The following is a 20,174-nucleotide window of genomic DNA, read 5'->3' on the forward strand; positions in this document are numbered from 1 at the left end:
TAATAATGTCGGTCTTGTCTACGTCAACAAACCCAGGAAGTAAACTGTTGCCTACAGTTTGTGTGTTTGTTGTAGTCCAAGAAAAGATAACTCGCGTCTTCGTTTGATTTGGGGTTTGTACCTTTTGCATATCGTTAACATGTACTAATACACACTTACACACCAAAGGAAATGTAAAAACGTGAATTGGACAATAGGTGCTCTTTAAAGAAATCTAATTTTGTGAAACCCTTTGATATAAATATGGTTATTAATACAAAATGTGTTATATGATAATATTAATATGCTACATAAAACTTATATATTCCTTTGTGTGACACTAGTATTTATTTGGGAGTCTTAAGAGAGGGGGTACAGTACAGAGTACACAGAAAGATTTGGGAAGCACTGATGTATGCAACTCATCATCAGCGCCCTCTGCTGTTAGATTTTGTCAATTTCAGTTATTTTTGGCACACACGCATATCGGCATGGTTTCAGCTAGTTTAGTAGGCTGGTTTTACATGGGTTTTTGTCATTCTTCAGCTGGTTTTTATTTGTTATTTTCGACAAGGTATTTGTTCCAGAGTTTATTTTAGCCACTAACCAGACCATTAAACAAACATAGACCGGTTCTGTCCAGACGCGTAAACACTACAACGCTCGTGTGTCAGATTAAAGTGTCTATATGTAATTTACAACCCGCTTCAAACATAGCTCAACAAATCATAACCACGGAGCGGAAGTACTCGTTTGACTCCAAAAGGTCTATAATTTTTAACCTACTGTGCTCTTGGGAGTCTTGTTTCCCTGCTGAAAAAAACAGCATCAGACCAGCATGGGAATTATGCTTGTCTATGCTGGTTTAGCTGGTGGTCACCAGCATACCAGCACCAAAACACAACATATGCTGGTCTTGCTGGTATGCTGTTTTTTTTCAGCAGGGTTTTTGCATCAGCGAGCAGCAGAAGAGAGTTTGCACTTTTACTCTAATTATTATCATAATGACTTGGATCAGACCACAAAGTGTTCTTAAATCATTGTGATTGGGTGAGTTTAGTATGCTAAAAGCTACCCTTATGAATGTTTTTTGGTTTATTACATTGAAAAAAAACATGGTTAATTTTCGTAAGGTAAAAACAATATTTGGGCATCTTACTGGGTGTGGCTGAGGAGGACCTAATGCACTTTGGAGAACGTAATGAGGGAAGGTGGTACAAACTTTGTCTATTTCTTTACATAAATATTATCATTTAACTCTTTTAAGTGGAGTTATATCAGTAAAATGTATTGTTTAACATTTCTCCAAACAACTTTGAGCAGAAGGTGAAGAAAGGATGTTCATTTTCAAGGTTAGATATTCTTGACTGTTAAAGGGATAGTTCACCCAAAAATAAATATTCTGTTATCAATTTCTAACTCTCATGTTGTTACAAACCTGTATAAAATTATTTGTTCTGATGAACACAAAGAAAGAAATTTTGAGGAATGTAACCAAACTGATCATGAGCCCCATTCACTTCCATAGTAAGAAAAAAGAATACTATGGAAGTGAATGGGACTCATGAATGGTTTGATTAAACATTACTTAAAATATCTTCCTTTGTGTTCATCAGAGCAAAGAATTTTATACAGGTTTGTAACAACATAGGAGTTAGAAATTGATAACAGAATTAAAAACCCATTTCTTTGACCGCAATTCTATCTCTTTTAGTCGAAGAAGAAGAGCAGAAAATAACATACACTAATTCTTTATTTTTTTCTCAACATGTATTGTTTTGGAACAGTAAAAACTTGTATTGGTATAAGTCCCATTTTTATTTTTGGGTAAACTATTCCTTTAAGATGTTCCTGTTCAAGTATACAAGACTACTTATGTTCAGACTGACTTTTATTTGCATTTATATAAAAAAGGAAAATTTAAAAAAGGCTTCTTTAAAAAAAAGAAATAAAAGAAAAAAATCTGTCTTGTTAAGCTGTAAAACACAAAACAAAAACAACAATAGTGAGGTATATTCTGTACAGCAATATAGTATATTATCAAATAATGATTATATATTTTTTTGTATTACTATAAAAAAATACAAAACTACCGAAACCTTACCAAGAAGCATATATACATTACATGGCACACTATTTAAAAACAAAAATATGCTTTTAAATCTATCAAATGCAGTTATGTCTCTAATAACTTGAATTTATTTTAGATACAGGGTCAGGAAAAATGAAAGTTTGGGCGTTGTTTGCCACTTTCGCTGATGTGGTTTTAGCGGCCAGGTAGACGGAGGACTGGTGTGTCACAGTGGACGGAGCAGGTGAGGAGGGCGTAACCGAGCTGCCATTTTCATAAGGTGATGTTAGATGTGACAGGCACATGCACCCGGTATCCATGAACAATCTTGCATTGTCATTTCTGAACCTTACACCAACCAGAGCATAAAGCAGAGGATTCAGACAGCAACGCACGTAGGCTAGGCTCAGCGTGATGTTTTCCTCAAGTTGGAACGTGGTCCATTCGTCACAGGTTAATGATGTCTTGAATATTTTGACTAAAAGCACAATGGTGTACGGTAACTGAAACAGCAGGAACAGGACCACGAGCAACACCATCAGATGAAGAGTCCTCTGCCTACGCCAGCCTTTCCCACCGGCACGGACCAACACACGGCCTATTGCACCGTAACAAACTACCATTGCCACGCAGGGAATACAAAGCCCTGCAATTTTTGCCACTTGGGCCCATAGCTTCCATTTACTCCCTTCATCTTCCCACATGGTCATGTCACACAAGGAGTTATTCGTACCCATATCTTTGCTTACAGATGATAAACGCAAGTCCGGCAGGCTCAGCACGATAGAAGTGAGTGCAACCCCAATCGCAGACAGCGTGCAGTTGCACAGCGCCCCAGAATTCACCCTTCGCACGGCCCTGGTGCGAACCACCACCAAATAGCGGTCAACACTAATGCATGCCAAAAGCAGCAGGCCGCTGTAAGTGTTAATGGCATACATGCCACGATTTAGCTTACAGAGCCCCTCGCCAAACTCCCAGCTGCCTATCAGAGTTTCGCCTGTCTGCAGTGGCAAAGTAAACAGGAGCAACATATCAGACAGAGCGAGGTAGAAAAGGAAAATGTCGGTCATGCAACGCAAACGAAGACGGCGGTACAGCGCGAAGGTGGCAATGACCAGCCCGTTTCCAACTATGCCAATAAGAAAAACGATGATGAAGACTGTTGTCTGGACAACCCTGATTGTCAACTCTTGCTTTTCGCTGGCTTCACATAGCTCAACAATGTCAGATTCAGTTGTGCTGTCGGTCGAGTCATAATCGTAATTAAACGGAGTTACAGAACTGTCTGTGGTTAGATCGTAGCTTTCCATACCTGTAAAACATAGAAGAGAAACAGAATATGATTTAATGAGCTATAGGTTAGGTGTCAGATTGCAAGAAAGTCCCTTAGTTAAAACCTCTAATGACAGTATATACTCATAATTACAGTTTTTCTTTAGACCTTACGTACAACTATAAATTGGACTTTAAAGTGATTGTTTACCCAAAAATGAAAATTCTGTCATCATTTGATCATCCTCATGTTGTTCTTAACCTGTATGAATTTATTTTTTCTGATGAACACAAAAGAAGATATTTTGATAAATGTTGGTAAGCACACAGCTGATAGGGCTGTCAAACGATTAATCGCGATTAATCACATACAAAAATAAAAGTTTGTGTTTGCATATTATATGTGTTTGTACTTTGTGTATTATGTATATATAAATACACACACATACATTTATACATTTAAGAAAAATGTTTTTTTTTAGATATAAATTATATAAAATATAAATAAATATATATTTACATGTAATTGTTTCTTAAATACATACAGGAATGTGTGTATTTATATATAAATAATAATTACACACAGTGCACACACATATAATATGCAAACAAACTTTTATTTTGTATGTGATTAATCGCGATTAATCGTTTGACAGCCCTAATTGTAATCATTGACTAACATAGTACACTGAAAAAAATGATTCATTGCATTTAATCAATTTTTTTAAGGTAAGTGGTTGCAATCAATTTATTTAAGCTACATTTAAACAAAAAAGATTAGTAATGTAAAGTAAAATATAAAACTTTTGTTTAAATGTAACTTAAATGAATTGATTGCAACCACTTACCTTAAAAAATTGATTAAATTCAATGAATCATTTTTTTCAGTGTAGGAAAAAACAAATAATATGGAATTCAATGGGTACCGTCAACTGTGTGCTTACCATCATTTATTAAAATATCTTATCATATTTGTTTTTCCTACTATAGAAGTCAATGGTTACAATCAGCTGTGTGCTTACCATCATTTATCAAAATATCTTCTTTTGTGTTCATCAGAAAAAAGAAATTCATACAGATTTGTAACAACATGAGATTGAGTAAATAATGACAGAATTTTTATTTTGGGTGAACTATCCCTTTAGGGCTTTGTTGCAACTGGGCCAATGTGACTAAAACATCAACACTGTATATATTAACACTGTTAATATATGAATAAGTGTAAATAAATTATTGGTTTTTTTACATGCGTGCGTGCTTCGATATCATCGCAGACCACAGCATATCTCTACACTCATGACTGAGACTGTGTGACGTTTTAAATACTTTTTTATTTTAGATATGCATATTTCTTAAAACTAAAATAAATTATTTAAATAATAGAATGACTAATCAGTCTGATTTTACATGTTAATGTAAAACGGTTATGAATGACTGAATATAGGGCCGTTATGAACAGTAGAAAGTAGCAATTACAAACCAAAATTGTAAACGTCCTATAAAATATAACGTTTGAAGATATGTAGCCTATATTTAATTATTCAAAAGAGTCATTTTACAGACAAATCTTTATTTTTACATAAAATATAAGGATAATGCAATAATATAGATTTAAAAGCTGTATATTTAAGTCCATAACAGACAGTTTCACAGTAAAGGCGTCACAATTAGATGATAAATTAACGTCTAAAAATCGAGTGGCCATAACAAACTCAGTAACTATGGAAACACACCCCACACCCTTGACAGATGTGTGACCAAAAAATGTCACCTTTAGTTTCAGGTGTGTTTTGCGACGAATAAAAGCACGAAATATCTTCAATAAAGTGTAAGATGAAATCGTACCCCCTTATTACCTCAAACTTAAAATATTGTTCCCTTTACCTACAAGTACGTACTGTAAAGGTACTCTGTTGTTACAAATTGGTACGCTGTAAATTCGGTTTAATTACATGGTACATTGCGGGTCGTAATATAAAGTGTTACCGAACAAAGCACCACTTTAGTTTACAGCCCGCAAATATGAGAGTTATTTGGTAAATACACAGAACATGGCGGTAACAAGCACCACTTTAATTGACAGCCCGCAAAGGTAAGAATTACCTGGTACATACACAGTACAAGGGGGTAACAAGCACCACTTTAATTTACAGCCCGCAAATATAAGAATTACCTGGTAACCAGTGTTGGCAACGTTATTTAAAAAAAGTAATTAGTTATAGTTACTAGTTACTTCTCAAAAATAGTAACTGAGTTAGTAATTGCGTTACATAATTAAAAAAGTAACTAATTAACAGAGAAAGTAACTATTGCATTACTTTAAAAAGTTCAAATATTTCAAATAACTTGGATGCCCCCAATATTACATTTGTTAAATTAATGACTTGGACCCTAAAGAGAAACCACTAATTTTGTGGCAGCATGTGATGATGTGAGGTGCTTTATCAGAATTACAGACGTGGAGAGACTCTTTCTTACTCGGCAGAAGATGCACGTTACATAAACATTCTTGCCTTTCTTACATAACATTCTTGTATAAAAGTAGTGCTTATTATAATTTGTGTTTGTGACCACTACCATTGCGCTTGTTGTACTTGCCATTGCTCTGTCGTTTTGGGTGTGTGCGAATCGGGCGGACTGCACGTGAGGACCGGGCTGCCTGTGAGTGGCTAGCAGCAGCATCCACTGCTCGTTGAGAAGAGAGCGCGATACATGCTCTCGCGTCAGTCTCCAACCACGCCAGAAAAGGTCGCTAGTTTTTTCCTAGTCGCTTTTTTTTAAAGTCGCTTAAGGAGACAAAGTCACCAAGTCGACATGCACAGTCTGAGCAGCAGTGCAGTGTTGTGTTTGTGTATGAACTCTGCCTGCCTCTGGTTGGCTAACAATGGAAATTCAGCCAATCATCATCGGTTATGTGGTTGTCCCACCCCCTTTAACACACAGAGACCAATCATCATCAGTTGTGTTTCCCGACCCTCAACAGTAACGCCGTTATAACGCTGTTATTACCATATAAATACAAAATGTGTTATATGATAATATTAATTTGCTACATAAAACATATACTATATTGCTTTGTGTGACACTAGTATTTATTTGGGAGTCTTAAGAGAGCGGGTACAATACAGAGTTCACAGAAGGATTTATAAAGATTTGGGAAGGACTGCTGTATGCAACTCATCATCAGCGCCCTCTGCTGTTAGATTTAGTCAATTTCAGTTATATTTGGCACACACACACATATTGGCATGGTTTCAGCTGGCTAGTTTTACAGGGTTTTTGATCATTCTTCAGCTGGTCTTGGGTTGGCAGAAAGATCAGCTAACCCATTAGATAAACCATCTTTAAAACCATTAAACAAAACTAAGGCCAATCTGGCATAGTGTTGTTTTAGCGTTTTTTTTCAGCAGGGTTACCTGGCAAGGTTTAAAAAATAAACACACAGCAATAAAATTGTAAAAAAAAAAATATAATATTTGAAAAAAATAATCTTCCACCAAGCAATATTGTTCTTTGGAATCAATTTCCACAAAGTGGTTATGCCAGTGGCGGCCGGTGACTTCTTTTTTGAGGGCGCTCGATGTGAAGTTTGTCACAACATGTGTGTAGCCTGTCATGTGTGTGCTTCCTTTTTTCAAAATATGTGTTCTGAGCGTCTAGAGATCCTGTGTGCATCACATGTCTTGTCAAAATATGTGCCTGCTGCAGATGCTTCTAAAGGGTTTATCATAAAAGAGACGCTCACGTTTGCCAGATACTTTCATAATCTCATGCGCAATCAGAGTTTACTGTTAAGTGAGTGTCTCGCGTGTATTTTGTGAACGTGAGCATCTCTTTTATCATAAACGGTTTTGATGCGTGTGCAGCAGGCACTTACTTCGACAAAACATGTGATGCACATGACGCAACAAACACACATTTTGAATTATATATAAATATTTCTATGACACAAAACGTAGCAACTCAGACGGCCTGTGCGTCATCTAGGTGTCCATTAAGTATAGACGTTTCAGCAGTAACAACGTAAACGGTTTTCGTTGAACAATCGTAACTTCCAGTAAACTTCTGCATCTTTCAAGAGTGATTTATTTCTGATAACTATGGGGTTCCTTTTGTGCCAAAATTAAGTCGACATGCTATCTGTGTATGCTATGTGTCGTCTTCCATGTCTTTGTGTCTGTTTACTGTCTATGTCCATGTCTGTCTGTATATGCTATGTGTCGTCTTCCATGTCTATGTGTCTGTGTCCATGTCTATGTCTATGTGATTGCCAACATGACTCAACTTTTGTCTGTGTCAACTCAACTTACTCCTGTCGTCTTTCCTTGTTGTTTGACTGTGTCATCTTGCTGTGTCAATGCTGCATGCGTCATGACTATGTGTCGTTTTCCTCTGTCGTTACCATGTGTTGTTACTATGCATTGTTTCCCTCTGCCGTTACCATGCATTGTTTCCCTCTGTCGTTACCATGTGTTGTTACTATGCGTTGTTTCCCTCTGTCATTACCATGTGTTGTTACTATGCATCATTTCCCTCTGTCGTTACCATGCGTTGTTTCCCTCTGTCGTTACCATGTATTGTTACTATGCGTCGTTTCCCTCTGTCATTACCATGCGTTGTTTCCCTCTGTCGTTACCATGTGTTGTTACTATGCATTGTTTCCCTCTGTCGTTACTATGCATCGTTTCCCTCTGTCGTTACCATGTGTTGTTACTATGCCTCGTTTCCCTCTGTCTTTACCATGCGTTGTTTCCCTCTGTCTTTACCATGTGTTGTTACTATGTGTCGTTTCCCTCTGTCATTACCATGTGTTGTTACTATGCATCATTTCCCTCTGTCGTTACCATGCGTTGTTTCCCTCTGTCGTTACCATGCATTGTTTCCCTCTGTCGTTACCATGTGTTGTTACTATGCGTTGTTTCCCTCTGTCATTACCATGTGTTGTTACTATGCATCATTTCCCTCTGTCGTTACCATGCGTTGTTTCCCTCTGTCGTTACCATGTGTTGTTACTATGCATTGTTTCCCTCTGCCGTTACCATGCATTGTTTCCCTCTGTCGTTACCATGTGTTGTTACTATGCGTTGTTTCCCTCTGTCATTACCATGTGTTGTTACTATGCATCATTTCCCTCTGTCGTTACCATGCGTTGTTTCCCTCTGTCGTTACCATGTGTTGTTACTATGCGTCGTTTCCCTCTGTCATTACCATGCGTTGTTTCCCTCTGTCATTACCATGTGTTGTTACTATGCGTCGTTTCCCTCTGTCGTTACTATGCATCGTTTCTCTCTGTCGTTACCATGTGTTGTTACTATGCGGCGTTTCCCTCTGTTGTTACCATGCGTCGTTTCCCACTGTCGTTACTATGCATCGTTTCCCTCTGTCGTTACCATGTGTTGTTTCCCTCTGTCTTTACCATGTGTTGTTACTATGTGTCGTTTCCCTCTGTCATTACCATGTGTTGTTACTATGCATCATTTCCCTCTGTCGTTACCATGCGTTGTTTCCCTCTGTCGTTACCATGTGTTGTTACTATGCGGCGTTTCCCTCTGTTGTTACCATGCGTCGTTTCCCTCTGTCGTTACTATGCATCGTTTCCCTCTGTCGTTACCATGTGTTGTTACTATGCGTCGTTTCCCTCTGTCGTTACCATGCGTTGTTTCCCTCTGTCGTTACCATGTGTTGTTACTATGCGTCGTTTCCCTCTGTCGTTACTATGCATCGTTTCCCTCTGTCGTTACCATGTGTTGTTACTATGCATCGTTTCCCTCTGTCGTTACCATGTGTTGTTACTATGCGTCGTTTCCCTCTGTCGTTACAATGCGTTGTTTCCCTCTGTCGTTACCATGTGTTGTTACTATGCGTCGTTTCCCTCTGTCGTTACCATGCGTTGTTTCCCTCTGTCGTTACCATGTGTTGTTACTATGCGTCGTTTCCCTCTGTCGTTACTATGCATCGTTTCCCTCTGTCGTTACCATGTGTTGTTACTATGCGTCGTTTCCCTCTGTCGTTACAATGCGTTGTTTCCCTCTGTCGTTACCATGTGTTGTTACTATGCGTCGTTTCCCTCTGTCGTTACTATGCATCGTTTCTCTCTGTCGTTACCATGTGTTGTTACTATGCGTCGTTTCCCTCTGTCTTTACCATGTGTTGTTACTATGCGGCGTTTCCCTCTGTTGTTACCATGCGTTGTTTCCCTCTGTTGTTACTATGGGGCGTTTCCCTCTGTTATTACCATGAGTTGTTTCCCTCTGTTGTTACCATGTGTTGTTACTATGCATTGTTTCCCTCTGTCGTTACTATGCATCGTTTCCCTCTGTCATTACCATGTGTTGTTACTATGCATCATTTCTCTCTGTCGTTACCATGTGTTGTTACTATGGGGCGTTTCCCTCTGTCGTTACCATGTGTTGTTACTATGCATCATTTCCCTCTGTCATTACTATGCATCGTTTCCCTCTTTCGTTACCATGTGTTGTTACTATGCATCGTTTCCCTCTGTCGTTACTATGCATCGTTTCCCTCTGTCGTTACCATGTGTTGTTACTATGCATCGTTTCCCTCTGACGTTACCATGTGTTGTTTCCCTCTGTTGTTACCATGGGTTGTTTCCCTCTGTTGTTACCATGCGTTGTTTCCCTCTGTCGTTACCATGTGTTGTTACTATGCATCGTTTCCCTCTGTCGTTACCATATGTTGTTACTATGCGTCGTTTCCCTCTTTAGTTACCATGTGTTGTTACTATGCATCGTTTCCCTCTGTCGTTACCATGCGTTGTTTCCCTCTGTCTTTACCATGTGTTGTTATTATGCATGGTTTCCCTCATTCGTTACTATGCGTCGTTTCCCTCTGTTGTTACCATGTGTTGTTACTATGCGTTGTTTCCCTCTGTCTTTACCATGTGTTGTTACTATGCGTCGTTTCCCTCTGTCGTTACCATGTGTTGTTACTATGCGTCGTTTCCCTCTGTTGTTACTATGCATCGTTTCCCTCTGTCGTTACCATGTGTTGTTACTATGCGTCGTTTCCCTCTGTCGTTACCATGTGTTGTTACTATGCATCATTTCCCTCTGTCGTTACTATGCGTCATTTCCCTTTGTTGTTACTGTGCGTCGTTTCCCTCTGTCATTACCATGTGTTGTTACTATGCATCGTTTCCCTCTGACGTTACCATGTGTTGTTACTATGCGTAGTTTCCCTCTGTCGTTACCATGTGACAGTGGACGGGCACGTGGACGTGGAGGACGGCACGTGGCGTGCACAGATGGCCTGTCGACTTGGTTTTGGCACAAAAGGAACCCCATAGATAACAAGCTAAATAAATAACAAGTACCTTAGGTCATAAATAAAGCGTATCAAAAACTACACTGAGCTAAAATTACTGTGTAAAATGCGTACTATATCATACCTGTCAAGTTTTGGATTTGAAAATAAGGGAAATTTTCCGGCGCCCACGTGAGCAGTCCTACCAACCCAAACAAGCTCTAGTATCCCTTACATTTTAAGACTGGTGCAATAGCCTAAATGACAACACAAAATTGTATATATCAGGGGTGTCAAACTCATTTTACGCTGAGGGCCGGATGGTAAATAAAGCCAGGATGTGAGGGCGGGATAATTTTTTTTAAACCTTAGTGTGTTAGATAATTGTGTTAAAATTAACTAAACAAACTAATGTATTAGCAAGAAAACTAGTGAAACACACAGCTCTGTGAAAACGGCATTTCATAAGCTCACACTCATACTGTACATACTATACACACAAATTTACATCTGTACAAAATCCACTGGCCTTAGGTTGAAAAGCCTTTATTTAACTTCTTTTGCATTATACCTTAATGGCAAAATTATTTATAAACCATTCACTTTTTTTGTAATGAGAACAGTCTTTTAGAAAATGAAAATGCTAGATGGGGCAGTGGCCCAAACCAAAAAGGGCACTAAGGGGGGTGGTACTAGTATGGTTTTAATAAAGTATTATAAATATATGATGTGTTATATTACTAGCATCAACTTAGACAAGTGATTACAAGTAATTATAATGGGAAATATAATAACAAGAATTTGTCAGAATTTAAATGTTGTTCCCCCACACCCCACCTTTATATATTTGATATATTTTCATAGAACCTTGTATATTTCTTTATTGTTATACTCGGATGATTAATGAAGCAATGATACAGTTCATTTACCTTGCATTTACTAAGTTGAGATTGAGTTGTGACATTTCCCTTGACTATGCACAAAAGCTAGACATGGGCTGATCAGTCCAGGTCATGAAGTACGACCAGACTTCCCTGTTCTAATCTCCCCTTCCTCGTTTACACAACACAACTGTCTGTCTAAGCATTATAATTTATGTATCCAGACGTTCTTGCGAAGGGACCAATCATGTGATTGTTCTCCAGACATGTTTGCTCAATAGCTGCTCACATGATTCTTCTAGACATTATCTAATGTTTATCAGGTGACTAGTGCTTCCTTTCTGTACACTATATAATCTGAAGCTTGTCTACTTTGGTCTATGTTTGAACGGCATTTGATGTCAGTGTCTTTCATAGCCCCTGATAGCCTATATATCAGAACTCTCTGCTGCTCACCTCAGACCTCGTCTCTTTACTACAGATTCAACAAAAAAAATCTCATACCTCTAGACCTGCATAGAATTAGATTCTAACATAATTAAAGTGTGACAATAAATATTCAATATGATTTACCTGCTGGCTTGATTGAGCTTTTAATCAATGTTTGCATTTTTGCAATGTTGAACTGCCTTTAGCAGCCTCCCTTTCCGTTCTCTGTCTTTATTTTGTGAAGGCATTGGTGTTTTTTGTATTTTTTTTGTCTACAAAGTGTGCCAACAACAGCAAATTTAATGTTTATATTAACTTAGATCGGGAACATTGAATCCATTAGACAAGCATTGTAACGCTAAGAATGTGGATATTTTGTTGTTGTTTGCTTGCTAAGTTGTTTGACCTTTTAGAACACGGACAGAAAATCATTACCGGAAGAAATACATAAACAAACTTCCAAATAAGTAATTCTGAGGTTTAACAACTGATATAATGTAATAAATCTACCTGTTAATGCAGCAAACTTCAGAAACTGTCGTCTTCGCTCTCCAGGCAGAGTGGACACAAGCACAGTTGCCAAGTCCGCTTATAGTACGCGACTTTGGCTTCTTATTTTGGCAAGTCGCGTTAAGAAAATCACGGGTTGCGGTTGGGCTAATTTAAAAAGCTGTTTTCTTTACATTTATGGTTGCCGTTTTCTTAATATCCAATGCATTGATGTCTGCTCACGGCTAATATAAGTGCTGTGGCGTAATTCGTAAATACATCCCACCGAATCCGCCCCCTTCTCCCCCTCATTGGAGAAATGTGGGAATGTGGTTCACCGTGCAGGCAGCGCACTCGCGAGAGGGAACTCCGCGAAACTGTAATTTAAAAATAACGTTAGCCTGTTATGATAGACAAGAGGACAGCTTAAAAGATGATGGACAGTGTAATGGATGGACGTCTTTTGTAAGGTAAATATGTAATTTTAAAATGTTTTTGTGATGTATGAATCAATGCATATGTAATGTCTAAAACAAGTAGTCTTATACCAAGTACGGAACATAATCTAAATATGTTACAGCTCCTATCAATGTTCTTGTCTTTTTCATCCTTGTTTTCCCCTTTTTTTCCATCTCTCCATAATCCATCCTATCACAGCCTCATAGGTGATCGGAGATATATGGATAGTTAGAAGAAGATTTGCTAAATAATTAGTTTATCCTTTTCTAATAAATGAAAGGTTTCAGTTTAGCCTAATATGTTGCAGACTCATATATTGGTAATAAATAATACATTATAATGCTGAAAATAAATACAATTATAATATTGGGATTGTTTTGGGCTTGTTTTTGAAGCTGCAGTGGCTTATGTAACCCTTATTTTCTGTTGTAATACTCCAGTCTCTTCGGCGTGGATAAACATAAATAAAACACGGGTTACACCGATAATTCACGTTTCATGTTTATTCGGAAGCATCGGCAGAGAAGCACGAACAGCTGCCTAACGCACACACTCTACAAACTTTCTGCTCTCTCTCTTTGTTTACACATGCGCACTTCCCTTAAAGGGGCAGATGCACCAAAAATATTACATAGAAAACATTTCTAAATAACTCTTAGTGTTTGAACATAAGTTCTTTTCCCTTTTTGTTTTTATAAATCATAAATCAAAATAATAAAATAAAATAATGATTTAACAAATTCAAGGTTACACTTATTTGTCTCGCGAGAGTGAGCAACTGTGGACACAAGAGAAGCTGCGGAGCGGGCGGGAAAACACGAAGTGGATTAGCGGAATCAGTGGATCTTTAGCGATCTTTAGATATTTGTTAATAGATCACAACCTTTGCGTGCGAAATTGCGTAAACACGTTTCCAGCTCCGCTTTGTGCGTGAGGCTATAGTGACAGAGCTCAGATAGGGAATGTTTTTTTTATTACTCCGCCCGGGTGGTTAAAATTCGGGAGATTTACGGGAAATAGCTAATACGGGAGGACGGCGGGAAAGAAGCGTAAAATACGGGACTTTCCCGGCCAAAACGGGATACTTGACAGGTATATGTACTATATATCATATATGTATATAATGTCGGCTGCCAAACCTTATTTCACATAGTGGTGATCCATATTGCCTTCTCCTCTCATCTTTAGTAAACCAAAATATTTGTTATTTCTTCCAGAGTTCAGTTTAGCCACTAACCAGACCATTAAACAAACAGAGACCGGAAGTTAAGTTCCGTCCAGACGCGTAACCGTGCGTATGTCAGATGAGGGCGTATATGTAATTTACCAACTGCTTCAACACGGCTCAACAAATCAGAACCACGGAGTGGAAGTATGGGTTTGACTCCAAATGGTCTGTCATTTGATTTATAACCTACTGTGCCCTCGTGAATCTTGCTTTAAGCCTTTCAGTGAGTGGCAGAAGAGAGTTAGCACTCCCTCTTATAAATATCACTCGTAAATCATTGTGATTGTGTGAGTTTAGTAACAGTGGAAAAGCATTTATTGGTGTATATATTAAAAAAACATGGTTAATTTTTGAAAGGGTAAACTATATTTGGCCATCTAGTTACTGGATGTGTCTGAGGAGGACCTTAATGCACTTTGGAGAACGTATTGATGGTAGGTGGGACAAACTTGTCTATTTCTTTCCATAAATATTATAATTAAACTGTATTAAGTGGAGTTATATCAGTAAAATGTTTTGGTTAACATTTCTCCAATCAGCTTTGAGCAGAAGGTGAAGAAAGGATGCTGAAACAAAAAGAGTGCTTACATTTTCAAGTTAGATATTCTTGACTGTTAAAGGTATAGTTCACCCAAAATAAATATTCTGTTATCAATTTCTAACTCCCATGTTGTTACAAACCTTTATAAATTTCTTTGTTCTGATGAACACAAAGAAAGAAATTTTGAGGAATGTAACCAAACTGATCATGAGCCCCATTCACTTCAAAGAAAAATGAATACTATGGAAGTGAATGGGGATCATGAATGGTTTGATTACAAACATTACTTAAAATATCTTCCTTAGTGTTCATCAGAACAAAGAAATTTATACCAACAACATTTAATTAGTGGCAATATTCAAGACAAAATTAAAAACCCATTTCTTTGACCGCATTTCTATCTCTTCTAGTCGAAGAAGAAGACCAGAAAATAACATACACTAATTCTTTTTTTTTCTCAACATGTATTGTTTTGGAACAGTAAAAACTTGTATAAGTCCCATTTTTATTTTTGGGTAAACTATTCCTTTAAGATGTTCCTGTTCAAGTATACAAGACTACTTGTTCAGACTGACTTTTATTTGCATTTATATAAAAAAGGAAAATTAAAAAAAGGCTTCTTTAAAAAAAAGAAATGAAAGAAAAAAATCTGTCTTGTTAAGCTGTAAAACACAAAACAAAAACAACAATAGTGAGGTATATTCTGTACAGCAATATAGTATATTATCAAAAAAAAAATTTTTGTATTACTATAAAAAAATACAAAACTACTTAAACATTACCAAGAAGCATATATACAGTACATTGCACACTATTTAAGAACATATGCTTTTAAATCTATCAAATGCAGTTATGTCTCTAATAACTTGAATTTATTTTAGATACAGGATCAGGAAAAATGAAAGTTTGGGCGTTGTTTGCCACTTTCGCTGGTGTGGTTTTAGCGGCCAGGTAGACTGAGGACTGGTGCGTCACAGTGGACGGAGCAGGTGAGGAGGGCGTAACAGAGCTGCCATTTTCATAAGGTGGTGTTAGATGTGACAGGCACATGAACCCCGTATCCATGAACAATCTTGCAATGTCATTTCTGAACCTTACACCAACCAGAGCATAAAGCAGAGGATTCAGACAGCAACGCACGTAGGCTAGACTGAGCGTGATGTTTTCCTCAAGTTGGAATGTGGTAAATTCGTCACAGGTCAGTGATGTCTTGAATATTTTGACTAAAAGCACAATGGTGTACGGTAACTGAAACAGCAGGAACAGGACCACGAGCAACACCATCAGACGAAGAGTTCTCTGCCTACGCCAGCCTTTCCCGCCGGCATGGACCAACACACGACCTATTGCACCGTAACAAACTACCATTGCCACGCAGGGAATACAAAACCCTGCAATTTTTGCCACTTGGGCCCATAGCTTCCATTTACTCCCTTCATCTTCCCACACGATCATGTCACACAAGGAGTTATTCGTACCCATATCTTTGCTTACAGATGAGAAGAGCAAGTCTGGCAAGCTCAGCACGATTGAGGCGAGTGCAACCCCAATCGCAGACAGCGTGCAGTTGCACAGCGCCCCAGAATTCACCCTTCGCACGGCCCTGGTGCGAACCACCACCAAATAGCGGTCAACACTAATGCATGCCAAAAGCAGCAGGCCGCTGTAAGTGTTAATGGCATACATGCCACGATTTAGCTTACAGAGCCCCTCGCCAAACTCCCAGCTGCCTATCAGAGTTTCGCCTGTCTGCAGTGGCAAAGTAAACAGGAGCAACATATCAGACAGAGCGAGGTAGAAAAGGAAAATGTCGGTCATGCAACGCAAACGAAGACGGCGGTACAGCGCGAAGGTGGCAATGACCAGCCCGTTTCCAACTATGCCTATAAGAAAAACGATGATGAAGACTGTTGTCTGGACAACCCTGATTGTCAACTCTTGCTTTTCGCTGGCTTCACATAGCTCAACAATGTCAGATTCAGTTGTGCTGTCGGTCGAGTCATAATCGTAATTAAACGGAGTTACAGAACTGTCTGTGGTTAGATTGTAGCTTGCCATACCTGTAAAACATAGAAGAGAAACAGAATATGAATTAAATGAGCTAAAATGAGTATACACTCATAATTACAGTTTTTTCTTTAGACCTTACGTACAACTATAAATTGGACTTTAAAGGGATTGTTCACACAAAAATGAAAATTCTGTCATCATTTGCTCATCCTCATGTTGTTCTTAACCTGTATGAGTTTTTTTCCCTGATGAACACAAAAGTAAATATTTTGATAAATGTTGGTAAGCACACAGCTGATAGGGCTGTCAAACAATTAATCGCGATTAATCGCATACAAAAATATGTGTTTGCATATTATATGTGTTTGTATTTGTGTAATTATTATGTATATATAAATACACACACATACATTTATACATTTAAGAAAAATTTTATTTAGATATATATAAAATATAAATTATATAAAAATATAAATAAATATAGTGCTGGGAAAAGATTAATCGTGATTAATCACATACAAAATAAGTGCATTTTTATATGAGTGTGCGCTGTGTGTAATTATTATGTATATATAAGTGTGTGTGTGTGTGTGTGTGTGTGTGTGTGTGTGTGTGTGTGTGTGTGTTTAAATATACATATATTTAAATGTAATTGTTTCTTAAATACATACATGAATGTGTGTATTTATATATGAATAATAATCACACACATACAGTATAATATGCAAACAAACTTTTATTTTGTATTTGATTAATCGCAGTTAACCGATTGACAGCCCGTAATCATTGACTTTCATAGTAGGAAAAGAACTAATAATATGGAATTCAATGGGTACCGTCAACTGTGTGCTTACCATCATTTATTAAAATATATTTTTTATCATATCACAATATCATATTTTTGTTCCTACTATAGAAGCCAATGGTTACAATCAGCTGTGTGCTTACCATCATTTATCAAAATATCTTCTTTTGTGTTCATCAGAAAATATAAATTCATACAGATTTGTAACAACATGAGATTGAGTAAATAATGACAGAGTTTGAATTTTTGGGTGAACTGCCCCTTTAAGGGCTTTGTTTCAACTGGGCCAATGTGACTAAAACATCTGTTATTGCGGGTTTTGATCACTAGGGGGCAATATAGCGAGCTGTCCGATTTCTAAACCTGTGTCAGGTCAATCTAAAGTTTTTAGAAAAAAGCTTTATAGGTGTAAAGTGTAAAACAGTTAAATTATTGCCTCATAACAAATAAAAAATACATGAATAAGTGTAAATAAATATAATCTTTGCATGCACTGCATATCTCTACACTCATGACTGAGACATCAGAACGTTTTAAATACTTTTGTTATTTTAGATATGCGTATTTCTTAACATTAAAATTAAGTAAATTATACATTATAAAAAAATTTAAATTACTAATCCATCTGATTTTTCATGTTAATTGAATTGTAATTAGTTATGGTTATAAATCACTGAATATCAGGCCGTTATGAGCAGTAAGGAAGAAGGTTATAAAATATAACGTTTGAGCAGATTATTTGATTATTAAAAAGAGTCGTTTTACAGACAAATTATTATTTTTAAATAAAAAATAAATATAAGGGATGTAAAAGCTGTATATATAAGTCCATAACAGACAGTTTCACAGTAAAGGCGTCACGATACGATGACAGAAATTAACGTCTAAAAATCGAGTAACTATGGAAACACATACAACACTCTTGACAAATGTGTGAGCAGAAAATGTCACCTTTAGTTTCAGGTGTGTTTTGCGGCGAATAAAAGCACGAAATATCTTCAATAAAGTGTAAGATGAAATCGTATGCGACTCATACCGCGACTGATCGCGTGTCACAGCCAGACAGTTCTAACTTCCCACTCGCGTTATCAGTCACCATTGCGTGCCAAAAGAGTATTAAAACCCTAGTATGAGACACGCGTGTCTGCTATAAGCTCAGTTGTGGAGAAAACTGTCTGTGGATGAGGAGAGATGGGGTCTGAGATGATCTCCTCATGTGGGGATTATCTTCCTGAGGTGAAGACGAGGATGGTGATGATGATCTGATAGTTGAAGCGGAGACGGAGATACAGCTTCAGAAGTTAAAGTAAGCTGTTTAATAAATACTTAAAATGGATGTGCACGCAGTAAATGTGATGTATTTATTAATTAATATTAGAAAAAGGTCAAAAATATTAGTGTTTTAGAGTTCTCAGTATGTTGTTGTTATTTTTATGCTATACGTTAGGTTTTTACGCATGCGTGTGATGCACTCTAGAAAAAGACGTGTCACCTTTTTTGTGCTCTTTAACACATCATTTCATTTTAACACATTATGTGTCATTTGGTGTTGATTTTGTGATAAAATAAATAAAAGTGTTATGAGTAGGCTAGCCTAATGCAAAATGTGTTATTTCAGTAATAAAACAGAGATGTTTAAACACTGACTGTGTTGTTCACATCCGTTTTAGAGTTTAGACTGACTTAATAACCATCAAACTTTTAGGTTAAATATTAATATAGTTTAAAAATACATATTATTATACAATTTATGCAGTTGTAATTTAACTTTGCTTTTACTAGTGTAAATGTTTGTGTCCTGTAATACGACAAATTCTTATAATTTTTCTCAAGAAGGCAATAAATGCTTATAAAAGTATGCAAAAAAATGTTCTTGTCAGATACACATACAATTATTTTGGTAAGTGAGAATTGCCAGACTTCTACAAAATGCACTTTAGTAAGTACAGGGCGATAACAATTAGGAAGTTACAATTATTGTTATTGCAATTAAAATGTTGGTAGTCACCAATGCAAATAAATGCAAAAAACATTGCATCAGATTAACTATAAAAAATAAGAGAAATATTACATGTTCATTTAATTACTTTTTAAATAGCAACTGTTGGCACCATATGATTACCATGGTACAGGAAATATTTTTTGCCCCTTAAAACACAGATTTAATATTTAGCTAAAATTTTCTCACATGCATATATTTGGTGCATTATTTTCAGTTTTTGACATTTTATTTGTCTTAAGATTTCTTATTGATTTCTTTAGTTGATCTTGCTGTGTCAAGCAAGTAAATATCCATATGTAAAGCAGAAGATAAAGCTCATGCAGAGTTTGTGTAATAATCCTTATATTAATCTTGATCAGAATGTTAATATTTTTAATTTTTTAACTTTTTTTAAACTTTTTTTTTTAAATATTTAAACAAAATACCACTAGTACCATATGTGGAATAATAATCAATTTAAACCAACACCTGACCCATGCATGTCTGTTTCCGTGCATAAGTTTGCACCTGTTACTGTTGATAATAAGTGTGCAGGACAAAGCCTGTTTTTTTTCTCACCTCTGCAAGTCTTCAAGCTCTGCAGCGTCTTCAGTGTAATTCAGTTCTCAGTGGGTTGTGTTTGCAGCTCTCTGGTCTTTGGGGGCCAGTGCCACTTTTATAGGTTGATCTGCCTGTCACCCTATTTGTAGATTGACGTTTGTGCTTGATTGACTTTGGTTTGGTCCCACATTTCACACCAAAA

General features: G+C 37.0%; 2 protein-coding genes across 4 annotated transcripts; both read right to left on the reverse strand.

The window, feature by feature from the left end:
* Positions 1 to 1,757: 1,757 nt before the first annotated feature.
* On the reverse strand, positions 1,758 to 3,473 carry LOC141362081 (C-C chemokine receptor type 7-like). The gene is made up of 2 exons (XM_073863880.1): positions 3,470 to 3,473; positions 1,758 to 3,365 (listed from the first exon to the last, which is right to left on the reverse strand). The coding sequence occupies exons 1-2, from the start codon at positions 3,471 to 3,473 to the stop codon at positions 2,164 to 2,166; spliced, it is 1,206 nt and encodes a 401-aa protein (XP_073719981.1). The 3' UTR covers positions 1,758 to 2,163.
* Positions 3,474 to 15,217: 11,744 nt separating this feature from the next.
* LOC129426400 (C-C chemokine receptor type 7) lies at positions 15,218 to 20,140 on the reverse strand. Of its 3 annotated transcripts, none has more exons than XM_055182661.2 (2): positions 18,467 to 19,615; positions 15,218 to 16,675 (listed from the first exon to the last, which is right to left on the reverse strand). In XM_055182661.2, exon 2 carries the CDS (start codon positions 16,671 to 16,673, stop codon positions 15,474 to 15,476), a length of 1,200 nt encoding a protein of 399 aa, XP_055038636.2. In that variant the 5' UTR covers positions 16,674 to 16,675; positions 18,467 to 19,615; the 3' UTR covers positions 15,218 to 15,473. The 3 variants fall into 3 exon arrangements, with proteins under 3 accessions (XP_055038636.2, XP_055038637.2, XP_055038635.2); XM_055182662.2 differs by having other exon boundaries at positions 18,382 to 19,615; XM_055182660.2 differs by lacking the exon at positions 18,467 to 19,615 and adding an exon at positions 19,991 to 20,140 and having other exon boundaries at positions 15,220 to 16,675.
* Between the last annotated feature and the right edge of the window lie 34 nt (positions 20,141 to 20,174).

Source organism: Misgurnus anguillicaudatus, chromosome 25, assembly GCF_027580225.2.
Source record: "Misgurnus anguillicaudatus chromosome 25, ASM2758022v2, whole genome shotgun sequence".
Lineage (NCBI taxonomy): Eukaryota > Metazoa > Chordata > Actinopteri > Cypriniformes > Cobitidae > Misgurnus > Misgurnus anguillicaudatus.